The 16894-nt window shown below is 44.7% G+C and overlaps 1 protein-coding gene and 1 long non-coding RNA gene across 10 annotated transcripts in view; both read right to left on the bottom strand.

The window, feature by feature from the left end:
• Positions 1–16894, bottom strand: part of MARCHF6 (membrane associated ring-CH-type finger 6) — a 59121-nt gene that overhangs the window by 19894 nt on the left and 22333 nt on the right. For 8 of the 9 annotated variants that reach the window (XR_005883517.1, XR_005883518.1, XR_005883516.1 and 5 more), the window contains 10 exons: positions 13902–13963; positions 12419–12451; positions 8642–8693; positions 6985–7043; positions 5033–5113; positions 4751–4819; positions 4597–4671; positions 3399–3533; positions 2315–2434; positions 1577–1677 (listed from right to left, as the gene is read on the bottom strand). Coding sequence is in view for 6 of the 9 variants with exons in the window: in XM_040977405.1 (XP_040833339.1) it covers positions 1577–1677; positions 2315–2434; positions 3399–3533; positions 4597–4671; positions 4751–4819; positions 5033–5113; positions 6985–7043; positions 8642–8693; positions 12419–12451; positions 13902–13963 (787 nt within the window). In the remaining 3 variants the exon portion in view is untranslated. The remainder of the gene's footprint in view (positions 1–1576; positions 1678–2314; positions 2435–3398; positions 3534–4596; positions 4672–4750; positions 4820–5032; positions 5114–6984; positions 7044–8641; positions 8694–12418; positions 12452–13901; positions 13964–16894) is intronic. The other variant, XM_040977407.1, reaches the window with a different exon arrangement.
• LOC121154437 lies at positions 9662–10153 on the bottom strand. The gene is made up of 3 exons (XR_005883519.1): positions 10020–10153; positions 9794–9980; positions 9662–9754 (listed from the first exon to the last, which is right to left on the bottom strand). It is a non-coding gene; the product is annotated as an uncharacterized LOC121154437 (long non-coding RNA).

Here is a 16894-nt window from a genome sequence, read left to right as displayed (position 1 = left end):
AGCCTTAATATGGGCTGAAATATCAGCTTTCTGCATATTTCTCAGACATCTTCCTAAACTTCTGATAGATCTAGTGTCACTTCATCAACCCATGGTGACATGTGCTGGATGTCTGAGATTGACCACAGTTGGCATCAGGCTCCCATTCCTCCCACAGTTGTACTCATCTCAGCAGTTGACAATTCTATTCTTACAAAGGCTCACTTGTCGATGATAATCTTTACATCTTACAATCAAACGGCTGGAGAAACCTGTGTCCTGTCCCTTAACAATACCTTACATCCTATCCACTTCTCACAGCCTCACTGCCACTGCCTCCATCTCTGCCACATCTACCACGTTATACTCAACCTCCTGAGGTATAATCATAGCTTCCTGTGTGAACAACCATTTTAACCCAATCTCTTTATCACAGCAGCCGGAGTGACACTTCAGACTGACCCTTTGCAGGTTGTCCAAGAGTGTAGGTTCAGCACGATCCATAAGGCTTTCTAGCAATAGGGCTTCTAGGATTTCTGACTCTAGGCCAACTAGCTTGCCTTCCCCTTGTACTGCAGCTAAATTCATGTTCCTATCGTCTCTCAAACAAAACTATCTACCAGAGCCTCTGAAAGACACCTGCCTTCAGGAATCTGCACGGCTCATCCCACCATCACTTCTCCTTCAGAGCTTCCCCCAGCTGTCATTCTTCAGATCTGCATTGGTCACTATTTATATACATATATTTACTTGAAAAGCAGAAAAGAGGTAGCCCCCATTTGCTGCTTCATTCGCCCGGAAGCCTTCAACAGCCTGCCTGTTTGGGGCCAGGCCAAAACCAGAAGGCAGAAAGTCAACACAGGTCTCCCACATAGGTGGCAGGAACCAAAGTACTTAAGACTTCCCTTGAGGCAGGGGGCACATTAGCAAGATGCTGGAAATGGAACCAGAGGGGAGGGGAGCTCAAACCTGGGCAGTGGATACAGCACACAGGCATCGCAGCCACCTGCCCCATGGCACCTCTCACAAAGAGTACAAGCATGTTTTTAGAAAACCTAGAGGCAATGGTGAGGCTGGACTGAGAATGGAAAGCACGAGGTCAGCTTGAGTTAAGATACCCAAATGGCAAGCCAAGCTGCATCTGGGAAGCCAACCACAGGAATAATGCAAATTACTAAGAAACAGAGTATAGGGTGAAGGGTAGGAATTAAGTTTCCAGGCAACTTAAACTTTTAAACTATTTTCCATCTATACATCTTACATTCTACATTCAGTCCATAATGAAATGTTAACTTTGGCTTCATTTCTTATGATATGCTTTTTGATATAAAGATAATGCTATCACCACACTCACATTAGATATGCTAAAACATTTCAATGCTGACCATACACATACTTTTTCATTTGCAGAAAGATAATGTTTGTTTGGAAAATGTCACCAACAAATGTTTATGTGATCTAGAATATGGTAAAATTTACCTGTGAGATGACTCCCAATATCTATAAGAAATGAATGTTTTAAATATTTAATAGAATCTGAGTATCAAAATCATACAAAAATATAAATTAGTAGGTTTTTCCAAATTTCAACTCTTACCTGTAGAGCATGACATTGTATGGAAGAAAATGAGGCAGCAGACTCTTGATGACGCGTATAGGAAGCCAGAGCATCAGGAGGACGATGGAACCAAAGACAATCTGCAGACACACACAGGCGACAGCACTGACACCCCAGCACCCACCTCCCAGTCACAGGGCAGCTGGGAGCCCACACCCAAGGGTGCACACTTGACACACCGTCCTCCGGTCATGTTGTATAGAAATGTGTTCCTAAGATGGCTGGTCCTTTTGCTTTAAAGATCTGCCTCTCTCTAGGACATGAGACTAAAGCAGAACCCTCAAGAGATACCTCTCCATGGTATCATTGCATGATTCAACACACCACCATGTGCATGGCTACAAAAGTGTCCAAAAGGCACAATGTTGCTGTTAAAATTCTATCTTAAGAAGTTTATGTTTATACCCAAGCAACTGCTTCTTCCAAGCAGGGAAGGCATTTTGAAATGTTTCTGCTAAGAACTTTATTTCCAAGCCAATATTTGATATAATGCAAATTAAATGTAATTTCAGTCACACATAATTTGATCACCTTTTCTATTACGCAGACCTAAAAGGCAATCAGTTCAGTAACTATCCCTTACTTTATTAGTGTGACCAGTGAAACGGCTTTTTCACAACTGACTTTCAGACTTCAATGTAAGTCATTCAATATGTGCTACCAGCCATCATGAAACAAAACACATTTCTCTCAAAAGCAATGGGAAAATCTGCTCACCACTGACAAGATGAATCTCCTGAGATGCCTGTAAATGGGCAAATGGATCATTTCCTGAACTGGATTGAAATCTGGATCATTCAAATTTCGTAGGAACCACAAGACCCCAGGTCGAAGAACCTGTAAGCATAATTTAAGTACCATAAAAATTCATCAATGTCTCCAGGCTCTGTTTATAAGCTAAAAGATTAACAGAAAAATCAGCTCCTAAAATTACTCTGGGATCCAAATGGTCCCCAGAAGATGCATATGGTTTCCCCAACTAAGGAAGCACCTAAAATAGAATCTTCCTGAAAACTAGCCTGTGATCAACATCCTCTGAAGCTGCCATTATTTACTAGGAAGACACCCAGTGAGTTCAACCGGTAAAGCAATCCGTGCCTCTAGTGTCTTGAGGCTACCTCTGTGCCACCATCACTCCCACTCTCAAATGCCAGGCTTCTCACTCTCTAAGCTCCAGTGGAAGCAGAAATGCAGCTAAGTAAGGAAGTTCTTACACATGGCAGGGACAAGAGACTGCCTGCAAATCAACAAGTAGCAAAGCACCCTTTTCTGGGCCCGGTGCAAAACCGTAGTGGTTAAAGTCCTGGCCTTGAACGTGCAGGGATCCCATATGTGCTCCGGTTCTAATCCTGGCAACTCTCCTTCCCATCCAGCTCGTCGAGGTCGGCCCAAAGCTTTGGAATCCTGCTCACATATAGGAGATCTCGAAGAAGTCCCTAGCTCCTGGCTTCAGATCAGCGCAGCTCTACCTGTTGGGGCTGCCTGGGGTGTGAATCAACAGATAAAAGACCTTCCTCTCTGTCTCTCCTCTCTATATGATCTTACTTTCCAATAAAAATGAAATAAATCTTAAAAGAAAAAATGTGATTTCACTTGCTTTTTCCTCAATTTAATCATCTTTCAGACTTAAGCTTGCCAATTATTGAGACAAACAACCAAAACAGTTCATATCAATCAGCTGAAGCCCCTTTCTGCTTAGCCTCCCTTGGAACAGGCTTTGGCTCAGTGAAGAAATCATCAACTCTGATGCACAACGGGTGGCCCTGGACTGCGGCGTGGCAGCACTTCCCGGGGGACTCACCTCTCTGAGCAACAGGATGAAGGAGGCGAAGTAGAACACGTACACCATCCCCACAAGCCAATGCAGGAACATGGTGGTCCCCGGGGCCGACTGGAAGCTCAGTTCTCGATCTTTCAAAGTAGCATCAAACATTTCCTGAGCCAGGACACAGCAGGTGAGAGAGCTGCACCTCTCCAGGTGTCAGGGTAACATGTCCACCCTCCAACCAGAAAGTGAAGAAAACCACTACCTATACGCAATACCATGTGCTAGAGCGGCAGGTCTTTCCATGCCTTTCAGTGTCCCAGAACTAGATGGAAGATCTGCAATCACTTCAAAGATAACTCCTTAAAACTTTCTAAAGATCTTAAACCAATGGTAAGTAAGAACTTTGTTAATACTACTATATTAGAAATGGTTTATTTAATCTTTTTTCCTTGGTTCAAACCTGCACATTCTAAGAGTAAAGAACCTCAGAATCTAAGTCAGTTTTTCTATATATGCATTGTTTCTGAAAAATCAAAAACTGCTTACCAATGAAAGTCATTTACCAGAGTAATGAGGACTGTACATTTTAAATGGTGTTGAATTCATTACTACAAAGACAGTCTCTCTTATCAAACTATACTTTTTATTAAATAATGTCAACATTATCATAAAATTTAAAAGGGTAAAAGGGCACTTTGGTTACTAAAAAGGTTGCATTCAAAATATTCTGATACCAAAAACTGAGGTACTGAAGAGAAAGCAAAAATGTACAGGGGCTGGGCACATGGCATAACGCGTGAAGCTGCACCCTGCAATGCTGGCATCCCTTAGGGTGCTGGTTCAAGTCCCTGCTGCTTCACTTGAGGTACAGTTCCCTGGAAAAGCAAAAGAAGCTGGCTCAAGTACTTGGGTCCCTGCACCCATGTCGGACACCTGAAAGCCACTCCAGGCTCCTGGCGTCGCCTGCCCCAACCCTGGCCATTGCAGTCACTTGGCGAATGCACCAGCAGATCAAAGATCTCTCTCTCTCTTCTGTCTTGTAACTCTGCCTTTTAAATGCATAAATTAAAAAAAAAAAGGCAAAAATAAGCCAAAAAGGTCAAATTTTACTTTAATAAATTAAAATTCAACAAATTATCAAACTAAAATAATAAAATTGATTTAATAATAATAATAAAACAAAAAATTATCAAATGTTTTGTTTTGAGAATATAAGACAATGAATACTCACCAAGGAACAGATATCTAGCCACCAGCCACAAATCAGAGGGAACACTCCAATTTCAACTACTACCAACAGAGAGACCTAAAGTAAAAATAAAGGTCATTAGTATCCCCCAAATGTAGGAAAACTCATTTCCAATTTTAACTTGCAAATGGATTACCTTAACAACAATATAGCAGACTCCCAGTAAGCGACGGGATCTGTGAAATTTGACGAGAGTTGCCAGGCCCTATAACATCTAGTCAAGGAAAAACTCGGCACTTGAAGGCAAACGGAACAGGTAATTATTTCAGTAACACTTGATATTTTTTGACAGAATTTCTTTCTCATTTTGTACTTACTTAAACACCTACAACTCTTAACTAAGAGAACACTATCATTAACGAGAACTTACTGATAGGAATATCATTATTAAATATTTAATTGGTCCATTAAAGGATACATGACAAATGATCAGTGTTATTGCTAAAAGTATATACCCAACTATGGTTGTAATAAGGCCTTCAAAATGAGATGCTTGAACCTAAAATTAAATTAAAAAAAATAAAATCAGTTTTACCACATGACATACACTCCAATTTACCTGTATCAAACAGTCCCAAATGACTGGAAGTCATTTCTAACCAGAAAAAGGCAAGCACAAAATGTCCTTTGGCTGATATCTCTGCACACCAGATGCTCCCCACACAGAAACTACTATATTTCACTAAAGAACAGCAACAAGGAAAAAAAATTTAAATAATCAGTTTGTTCAAGGAGACAAAACAGTAGATTGAAGTAAATTTTTATAAAACTAAAAATGCTAATACAACACTCTGCCCTAATTTCACTCGAAACTAGCCAGCAGCCACCCAGCTCTGTGGAAAACAGCAAGTTTCCCTTGCTACCCGACTGTTCCCGTTGGTGAATACAGCAAGTTAAGACCACTCATCTTCATCTTTTCCTGGTTCCCAAGGCTCAGACACCAAATGCAACATTTTAGAAACCCAAAATTAACCAAAGCATTTATCTGAACCTTTCATGTCCTCAGAACTGGGATGCTTCAGAATGGCATCCCTGGACTCCTGCAATCACGCTGAACAGAAGCTGGCCTCGTTGCTCTGAAGGCCTCCACTGGGTCCAGCTGCACTCCCAATCCCAGGTCCCTGCTAAAACCCAGCCTGGAAGCTAGCAGGTGAAGACGGCCAGCACGGCTGCAGACACCGCAGGGAGATGCGTACTGAGTTCTGACCCTGTGGACAGTCTCTCTCTCTCAAATACATTTTTTTTAATTTATTTTTTTTATTGGAAAGGCGGATATACAGAGAGGAGAGTCAGAGAGGAAGATCTTCCGTCCGATGATTCACTCCCCAAGTGAGTGCAACGGCCGATACTATGCTGATCCAAAGCCAGGAGCCTCTTCCGGGTCTCCCACGTGGGTGCAGGGTCCCAAAGCCTTGGGCTGCCCTCGACTGCTTTCCCGGGCCACAGGCAGGGAGCTGGTTGGGAAGCGGGGCCGCTGGGATTAGAACCGGCGCCCATATGGGATCCCGGGTGTGCAAGGCGAGGACCTTAACCACTTGCGCCACCGTGCCGGGCCCTCTCTCAAATACATTTTAAAAATCAAGACTAAATCTTTCTAGAGGGCTCAATAAAACGGTAATCACATCCATTCATTTACTTGACTTTTGAAAATTATAGAATGTCAAAACAAAAGCAAATTCTTTAGGAAACACTTTAGCCCACTCATCTAAGATGGTCTATTTTCCTTTTAAATTGATTTCCTGCTACTTTTCTATGCTCACTATGGAGCTCCCTGGGGGAAAGGAAAAGAAGGAACACATAAATGTACGAAGTACACTCTCAGAGTGTGCCCATGGCCCCACCCAGTAGGAAGGCATGCAAAGATGGGATTTCAGGGCTGGAGCAAGGGCTTGACAGGCTAATCCTACACCAGCAAGCGCCAGCATCGCATATGGGTGCTGGTACTCCATTTTAATCCAGCTCTCTCCTTACAGTCTGCAAAAGCAGCAAATGATCTGGGTCCTTGGTATCTTGCACCCACATGGGGGCACCCAGAAGAAGCCCCAGGCTCCCAGCTTTGGATCAGCTCAGCTCTAGCCACTGCTACCATTTAGGGAGCGACTCAGAGATAAAAGACCTCTGTATCTCCTTCTTGTAAAATCTCTCAAATAAAAATAAATCTTAAAAAAAAATTATGGGAATTCATGGCACATATTCATTGGAAATGAATATAGCAACATTACCTACTATCTCCTAAGCCACTATTATTTAAAAAAGCAAGATCCTGCAGACTATTTTTTGCATATGGTAATGAAGCAAGTCTATTGTTACTCAGCAAACATGAGACTGAGAGCGACTAAGGAAGTAAGTGGGCAGAAGTGCGATACTCACATGCTCTTCAAACCCCAAGCCAACAAGGGAGAAATGGCCAATGTGGTAAGGGCAAAATGCTACAAAGGGAGGAAAAAATGAAAATTTTAACATCAAAACAGTGAGCACTTTTGGTACATCACCAACGATACGAACCAGTATTTCCTAGACAAATGCAAGATTTTAAAACTGAGACAAAAATGCACCATCTTGGGGGGCTGACACTACAGTGGAAGATATTAATCACTGCTATTTAAACTGCCTTCCTTTCATTTCTAGTCCAACTTCCCACTTGGGAGAGCTGCAGCAGATGGCGCATGTGGCCTCTGCCGGTCACCATCGTCAACTTCCTGACCCCGCTTTGGCCTTGATGCAAGGTGGGGAGTGAACCAACAAACAGGAAATAAATCCATTTATGTCTATCTGTCTCTGCCTTTCAAATAAATGAGGAGACTGTATTAGAAACAAATGTACTCAGACGGAATTTGGTGTATAAAGATGCAGAGTTCTTATCTGTAATTCATGTGTTAAGATTTGTTCCTCCAAAGGCTAACTGGGCACCAACTTTTTCTGCAAGAGCAAACACTAAATCTCAAAGAAACCTGAGTTAACACAGCCGCATGGTCCAAACCAGCACAAAGACACAGGTGTCCACTCCATGTGCAACAGTAAATCACAACGAATCAGCTTCCTGTTAATATTCAATAGCCTAAATATCCACTAAACATTGAAAGTGACGGAATGTTTTAGGCTTGGGAAATCTCTTTGCTGTTTTATAGTCAAAAATATATTTTCTTCTTTGTCATCCATGTGATTTAGATCACACGGCTTCCTGTTAAAGACAACCGGCTTCCCGGGTATTATACAGTTCCAACAAAAAAACAAAGCACTTGGAACCTGGTGAATAAGCCCTGGAAGCAGGCATCCTTCCTCCTCAGCAGACATGAGGGTAATTCACATGCACTCTTGGACAGGCCATGAGGTCTCAGACACAATCCCATCACACCTAACAACTCCCGTTTCTCTTAGGAACCACACATCCCTTCCACTGAGAGAAGCAGGAATCAAATACATCTAATGGAGTTTTCATGATCTCTCCCAAAGCAGAAAAACTTGTCAACTTGTACCTTTCAACCCTACACTAATTACTATCCTTTCTCTGTAATTACTACGGACAAGACATACTCATGTTGTCACAGAATTCTCACAGTGTTTACAAGCGTGTGCTAGAACCTGCTTCTAGGGGAACTGGAGCAAAGCGCACTGTCCTCCCACAAGCCTATATCCACCTCTGGTGAAGCCCCAAATCAGGGTTCCTGTCAGGCCTTGATTCTGACAGATGGAAACAAGGCCATCTGCCACAGGAAAGTCTGTAATCAGCACAAACTCCATCCCAAGGGTGCGACACTGCACTCTCTCAGGTCAGTCTAGACTTAGCTGCTGCAGCAGGAGACAGGAACTGCACAACCCAGGCAGACGCGTGGGCCAGCACAATCTGTGTGCTCAGAAACACACATGCGTCCCCGGGGCCTCCGAGACACAATTCCCATCCAAAGTTATCTGTAACGCATTCCTCAATAGTCCTACGCTAACATGAAAGAGCAGCCCATAACAAGGCTCCTACAAACTGAACTGCAACCACTATGCCCTAAGGAATAACAGCAAAAACACAACTTACCAAAAACAAGAATGAACAGTGTATTCAAAGACACCACCCAGAAGACATGTTCCTAAGGGAAAATAGCTTTATTAAAACATTCAAGTTACAACTGGCAATTTTTCAGTGGGACTATTCCACTTATCTAGCCACAGCTAAATACTGAAAATAGCTAAGACTGAAATTTTCTTTCCACAGTTTCAAAATATCAACTTAGAAATTATATAACTTTTCACTGAATTTCCCAAAATAATACTTAATTAACCTTCACAAGTGCATGTCTCACATAGAGAAATCTACACATTTATAAATTTTTACATTTTAAAAAATTTTATACATCAATTTATACATTTCCTTTCTAGGCATTATTATATATGTAACCAACTGCAAGAAGTAGTACAGAAGAGTTCATTTAAACCAAACACTACTGAAAAATTTCAAATTCACATTAATTCCACAAAATGTGCTGAAGTTACACAGTGTTTGTTTCACTCACTGTTCAATTCGTCTCACCAAGGTTTGCGCTTGGCTATCACCCTTTGGAAAACTCCGGTTTGATCTGCAGCTTCCTCTGACTCTGACTCTCCTCGGGGATGGGGCCTCTCCCAGCACAGCATCCGGCTGGGCTCTCAGCTCCACCTGTGCCAGAGCTACGCACCCCCAGTGTGGCAGGCAACGCTCAGCTACTTGGGTCCCTGCCACCTAGGTTTCTGCCATTAGGCTGGCCCAAGCCCAGCTATCTGTGGGCATCTGGGGAATGAACCAGCAGAGAGGAGATATCTGTATCTTTTCTTTTGCCTTTCAAGTAAAAGAATAAGCACATTCTCATTTGGATCCCTGTTTCATCTCCCAAATGACATAGTTTCACCCATGTTCTCCCTCCATCTCTCTCACCACAGGCACTACATGCACACTGCACACCCTGCAGCTCCATCACACACACCACAGGCACCCTGCACCCCCTGCAGCTCCATCACACACACCACAGGCACACTGCACCCTGCACACCCTGCAGCTCCATCACACACACCACAGGCACACTGCACCCTGCACACCCTGCAGCTCCATCACACACACCACAGGCACACTGCACCCTGCACACCCTGCAGCTCCATCACACACACCACAGGCACACTGCACCCTACAGCTCCATCACACTCAGCACAGGCACACTGCACCCTGCACACCCTGCAGCTCCATCACACACACCACAGGCACACTGCACCCTGCACACCCTGCAGCTCCATCACACACACCACAGGCACACTGCACCCTGCACACCCTGCAGCTCCATCACACACACCACAGGCACACTGCACCCTGCACACCCTGCAGCTCCATCACACACACCACAGGCACACTGCACCCTACAGCTCCATCACACTCAGCACAGGCACACTGCACCCTGCACACCCTGCAGCTCCATCACACACACCACAGGCACACTGCACCCTGCACACCCTGCAGCTCCATCACACACACCACAGGCACACTGCACCCTGCACACCCTGCAGCTCCATCACACTCAGCACAGGCACACTGCACCCTGCAGCTCCATCACACACACCACAGGCACACTGCACCCTACAGCTCCATCACACTCACCACACACACCCTGCAGCTCCATCACACTCACCACAGGCACACTGCACTCTACACATGCACTAGACTGTCCAAGACATGCACCTGGACCTACTACCACAGTGCGGTTAGCAATTTTTTCAGCTTCTCTGCCTTAAGGGTTTCCAAACTCACCCTTATTCTCAACAGCTTATTTGCTTCAAACCTCTGATAATTTCTCTTCAACACAAAAAGAAACCTCGCCAAGCCCACTTTGGTTCAGAGCACACGTGTTCTCACTGCATGTTTAACACATACCTCTGAAGTTCAAAGCATCTGTGAGAACAGGAACCTGTTTCATTCGCCTCTTAATCCTCAGATAACTATCACAACAGCTGGCACATGCTACATACTAATATTTTTCACTGAAGCAATGAAGTCATCCAGCAGTTTTGTCAATAATTAAAATGGTTTTGGATCAACACTACTACTTCAGTAATGACTTTTGTTATTCACTTATGAGAAACCAATGAGACAAATATAAATGTATTTGTGAACAAATAATACCGTCTATACTGCAAACAAACCTTCACCAGAAATTCATTAAATCACATTCCCACATTCTTGGGCCTGGTGCAGTAACCCAGTGACTAGTCCTTGCCTTTCACTTGTCAGGATCGCATATGGGCGCCGGTTCTAATCCCGGCAACTCAGCTTCCCATCAGCTCCCTGCTTGTGGCCTGAGAAAACAGTCAAGCATGGTCCAAGCCTTTGGAACCTTGCACCCGCATTGGCAATCCGGAAGAAGCTCCTGGCTCCTGGCTTTGGATCGGCTCAGCTCCAGCTGTTACGACCACTTGGGGAGCAAACCAGCAGATAAAGATCTTTCTGTCTCTCCTTCTCTCTGTAAATCTGACTTTCCAACAAAAATAATAAACAGAGCTTTAAAAAAAGAAGAAATAAAAATTCTTGGACCAACACAATGGCTAAACTAGCTAATCTAATGACTGCAAGTGCCGGCACTCAATATAGACACCAGATCGTGTCCCAGCTACTCCACTTCCCATCCAGCTCCCTGCTGATGGTTCAGGAAAGCAGTGAAGAATGACCCAAGCTTTGGGCCCCTGCATCCAACTGAAGACCAGAAAAAAGTTCCTGCTCCCTGCGTCAGATCAGTCCAACTCTGGCCACTGCGACCATCTGGAGAGTAAACCAACAAATCAAAGATCTTTCTGTCTGTTCCTCACACTCTTCCTCTGTAACTCTTTGAAATAAAATAAATAGTTTTCTAAAAGGAAGATAAACTCCAAGGACCAGCATTGTGGGGCGGAGCTAAGCTGCAGCCTGCAAACTGACATAAAATACAGGCACTGTCTACCATACCTGTGATCTGGAAGAGGGTCCAAGCGCACCCATAGCGAAGACCCACTGAAGCCCCTGGCTCCTGGCTGTGGCCTGGCCCAGCCCTAGCTGTTGCTGCCATTTGGGAAGTACACCTGAAGATGGAAGGTTTATCAATCCCTCTCTCTGCTCTCTCTGTTTAACTCCAACTTAAATAAGTAAATAAATCTTTAGCAAGCAATTTTATATTACACAACCTGAACACATTTCTTTTACAGAAAAAGTCCTTTAAAGAATTGCTCCTCTGCAGGCTCAATGCAGTAGTCTAGTACCTAAAGTTCATACCAGAATCCCATACAGGTACCGCTTGGTGTCCAGGCTGCTCCACTTCCCTCCCAGCTCCCTATCTGTGGCCTTTGCAAGCAGCTGAGGACAGCAGAAAGCCTTGAGACCCTGCACCTGTGTGGGAGACCTGGAAGAGCTCCTGGCTTCGGACTGGCTCAGCTCCAGCTGTTGCAACCACTTGGGAAATAGAAAATCTTTCTGTCTCTCCTCTTCTCTGTGAATCTGGCTTTGAAATATAAAAAAGTAAATCTTTTTTAAAAAGCAAAGGATTGCATTTCCTGTGCGGGTGATGATGTTTTCTAACCAAGAACTGTGGGGTAAAGAGGAGTCAGATCAGCTTCCAGATCAGCCTGGGCTCTCAGGGGTCAAACACGAGCAAGCTGTTTGCTTGCAGCAGCACAGGAGGTGTGAGCACTGCGAGAATGAGCCTGGACTAGCCCTGGCCATCAGGGCACAAGCCAGTGGGTGGAGACGTACACTTGCACTCTCCCTTGTCTGGGGCATTCTACTGGTAAAATAACTAACCTTCAAAAAATTACTAGTTTTACTTACCAGAAAAACTAGTGACCCATCGAGTCCTAGCATCTAGAATAAACAAGTGATACACATTAATTCAAGATGCAACAATATTTTCTGCACCACATATCAAAAAGGCTCGTTTCCTTTCAATATATTTAAACAAAGTCTTCACCCAATACTTTCCAATACTGCCTATTATTTCCAAAGAGTCAAATATTTGCGGTTTCTGCCTCTTAAAAAAAAAAGGAAAAGGATCAAGAATTACCACAGCAGTGGAGATGCTGGAACCATACATCAGCCTCCCATCTAGGTTCAATACCCAGATCTGACCACTGACTCCAGCTTTCCTGGGAAGGAGTTCCCTGGGAGGCATCGGTGTCCGTCCAAGTCCGTGGGCTCCTGCTATCCTGTTGGGAGGTCAGTCCCAGCCCCTGGTTTCAGCCCTGGACTAGTCCCTGGGTATCTGTGATGTGAACCAGCACATGGAAAATACCTATTTCTTTCTCTCAATAAATGAAAACTTCCTTTAAAAAATGTTTACGGGGCTAGCACCTACTTCCAAATATGGTCTTGGCATCCTGTATGGGGACTAGTTCAAGTCCCAGGTTGCTTCACTTCCCATGCAGCTCTCTGCTTACAGCCTGGGAAAGCAGCAGAGCACGGCTCAGCCCTTGGGCACGTGCATCCACATGGGAGACCTGGAAGAAGCTCCTGGCTCGTGGTTTTCAGATCAGCTCAGCTTCAGTCACTATGGCCACTGGGGAGTGAACGTGTAGTGGTTTTTCGTCTTTTCTCTCTCATTCTCTCTCTCCCCCTTTTCCGATCTCCCTCTCTCCTACCTGATGTGTTAACTCTTTCAAGTAAAAACAAAATAAGTCTTTAAAAACCTTTCTGAAAATTTTTCTATTTTGGCTTTCCTTTAATGCAAAACAATTTAATTCCAAATCTATAATTATAAAACAAAGGATTTTTTCTTGAGCTGAATTTTTACATTAGGTAACAGGCAGTCAAGATGTCATGAGAGAACTAAAGTGTAAAAATACTACTTAAGGGCCCAACACATTAGCCTAGTGGCTAAATCCTCACCTTGCATGCCTGGGATGCTATATGGGTACCAGTTCATACCCCAGCTGTTCTACTTCCCATTCAGCTCCCTGCTTCTGGCCTGGGAAAGCAGTAGAGGACTGCCCAAAGCCTTGGGATCCTGTACCCACATGGGAGATCTGGAAGAGGCTCCTGGCTTCAGGAAAAAAAAAAAAAAAAAAAGATGGCCCAAACACATGGGCCCATCCCACCCAAAAATGCTACTTAAAGTTTTACTCATTCCTTCAATAGCCCACAATGTCAAGTGAAATATTCCCTACATGGGGCAAAGTTTATACTAAAAGCCAGAGACAGGAAATGCCATCAGCATCACAATATTTTCACTACAAATAGCATATAACTTAATTTTCTCTAGAAATAGAAATCCTGCCTCGCGAAGGAAGTTCTCTCACAGAGGATGACCGCCACTCACTCTTTCCCACGTGAGTTCTTCCGCAGCACGATCCCACTCTAAAGCATTCCAGTTCATGTCATCTGGAAACACAAGTGCAGGTCAAAATTTACCGAGGGAACTCCAGCCACACATCATAAAAGCCATCCTTTGTAATTATATATTCTTATACTGTTCTTGTGACTCTACACCATTTGAATAATTTTTTTTCAAATTGGATTTGTTAGGTAACAAAAATTGAATAACAAGGATATAAAAAAAGGTCATCCAATATTACGTTAAGTAGGAAATAAACAGGGACATATGAAACAGAAGAATTCAACAGCTTGCTGAGTAAGAAATGAATTTGGTGGATTTGAAAAAAGGAGGGAAGGGCCCAGAACGATAGAGTAGTGGCTAAAGTCCTCGCCTTGCACACACCAGGATCCCATATGGATACTGGTTCTAATCCTGGCGGCCCAGCTTCCCTTCCAACTCCCTGCTTGTGGCCCGGGAAAGCAGTTGAGGATGGCCCAAGGCCTTGGGACCCTGCACCCGCGTGGGAGACCCGGAAGAGCTCCTGGTGCCTGGCTTCGGACCAGCTCAGCTCCAGCCGTTGTAGCCACTTGGGGAGTGAACCATCGGACTGAAGATCTTCCTCTCTGTCTCTCTTCCTCTGTGTATATCTGCCTTTCCAATAGATAAGTAAATCTTAGAAAAAAAAAAAAAAAAGAAAAAAGGAGGGAAGCCAGAGAACAGGAGTAACAAGGAGGGTGGTAGAAGACAAAGCATGAAGTGTAGTCGGGGACCAGCTTCTCCCAGAGCACGCGTTTCCTTTAGGAAAGCACTGCAAGACTCGCAAGCAGCCCTGGGCAGAGGCATTCCAGCACGGAGCCGCAGCCCCGGCCAGAGAGAGGACGCCGGCCTCTCAGTAGCAGCAGGCTGTGCTCTCCAGCTCTGCCTCCCCTGCAAAGATTCCCTGCCCCATTACACCTCGATGCCCTTCCATCAAGGCCTGCTTCTCAAACACTTCTGAGGACACACCACGTAAAATTGGTGTCTCCCCGTGCACCTTGCAATACACTTAGCACAACGTACATTTCCTATTTCTTCCCTAAATCACAAGATCCGTGATTCTGCTCATAAACACCACAGAGATTCAAATATGCACAGTGCTGAGTAAACCCAGAGACAGGGCAGGACGTCAACAGACGATGCTGTGGCAGGAGGGGGGAAGCCGAGGCAGTGAGCTACTGAGGGCAGGCTGCAGACTGTCTTGAACCAGACTTCACACCACAGAGTTTACACTGCAAACCTGAAAAGCTGGATGGGCATTACTTGGCCTGCAGTAGCGCACTTGGAGAAGCCCTTTTCCAATTTGAAAGGTTGGACTAACACAATATACACGGACAGAGAGAAGCAAACAAGGAAGGACGATGTGAATAAAACTCATTTTTTTTTTTTTAAAGATTTATTTTTATTATTTTTTTTTTATTGGAAAGGCGGATATACAGAGAAGAGAGACAGAGAGGAAGATCTTCCGTCCGATGATTCACTCCCCAAGTGAGCGCAACGGGCCGATACTATGCCAATCCGAAGCCAGGAGCCTCTTCCGGGTCTCCCACGTGGGTGCAGGTTCCCAAAGCGTTGGGCCGTCCTCGACTGCTTTCCCAGGCCACAGGCAGGGAGCTGGAAGGGAAGCGGGGCTGCCGGGATTAGAACCGGCGCCCATATGGGATCCCGGGCGTGCAAGGCGAGGACTTAACCACTTGCGCCACCGCGCCGGGCCCAATAAAACTCATTTTTAAAAAGTAGGCTTTATTCCAACTTTAATATTAAGTCAGCTGCACCAATTTCAATGCAGCTTCCTGTTAATGGTCTGGGAAAAACAGCCGAATATGGTCCAATGCTTGGTTCCTACACCCAGATCAGAGACCTGGAAGAAGGTTTTGGCTTCTGGTTTCTGACCATTTGAGGAGTGACCAGTGGATGGAAGCTGTCATTGGTGTTCTCGCCGCTCCCGCCCCCACCCCCTTCTTCTAACTATGCCTTTAGAAAAAAATCTTTAGGCTGGTACAATGGCTCAGGTGGCTAATCCTCCTCTAGCAAATGCTGGGCTTCCCATATGGTCGCTGGTTCATGTCCAGGCTGCTCCACTTCCCAACCAGCTCCCTGCTTGTGGCCTGGGAAAGTGGTAGAGGACGGCCCAAGCCTTGGGACCCTGCACCCACATGAGAGACCCAGAAGAAGCTCCTGGCTTCAAATCAGCTCAGCTCTGGCCATTCCGGGGAGTGAATCAACAGATGCGAGATCCTTCTCTCTGTCTCTGCTTCTTAAATCTGCCTTTCCAATAAAAGTTAATCTTTAAAGAAAATCTTTCCCAAAAAGTCCCAAATAAAAGTAGGATTTTAAAGCACAAAATAGGGGCAGCATGGTGGTATAGCATCTTAATCTTCAGTCTGAGGCACCCTCATCCCATATGAACACCAGTTCATGCCCTGGCTGCTCCCCTTACAATCCTGCTCCCCTTAATGGCCAGGGAAAGCAGCGGAGAAAGGCCCAAGTCCTTGAGCCCTCACACCCACACGGGAGGTCTGGAAGCAGCTCCTGCCTACCAGCTTCAGACCAGCCCAGCTCTGGCCCTGGCAGCCATTTAAGCAATGGACCAGTGGAACAAAGATCTGTTTCTCCCTCCCTCTCTCTCTGTAATCTTTTCCATCAAAATAAATGTTTTAAAAAATAAATAAAGTAGCGTGTCTCATGTTGGGGATTTGGGATGGGTGGGAGGCTGGGTGGAGCTTTCCCCTTTGTTTCCCCCCTGACCCCAGATACAGGGAAAAATGATAATATTAGTGTGGAAACAATGGTATTACCCACTTTCACCCTGTAGCCCTTGACCCTTTGTACTCTGATCAACTAAGTAAGATTATTAAAAAATAATTCAGACAAAACAACCACAAAAAAAGCAAAAATGTGTGTCCACACAGAAAAAGCCCATGTATACATAAAACCATAAAAGTCAATTGCACAAAATA

The sequence above is a fragment of the Ochotona curzoniae genome, unplaced genomic scaffold (assembly GCF_017591425.1).
Source record: "Ochotona curzoniae isolate NIBS_2020 unplaced genomic scaffold, NIBS_Ocur_1.0 contig_2754, whole genome shotgun sequence".
Classification (NCBI taxonomy): domain Eukaryota; kingdom Metazoa; phylum Chordata; class Mammalia; order Lagomorpha; family Ochotonidae; genus Ochotona; species Ochotona curzoniae.
This window is presented reverse-complemented; position numbering and strand designations above follow the sequence as displayed.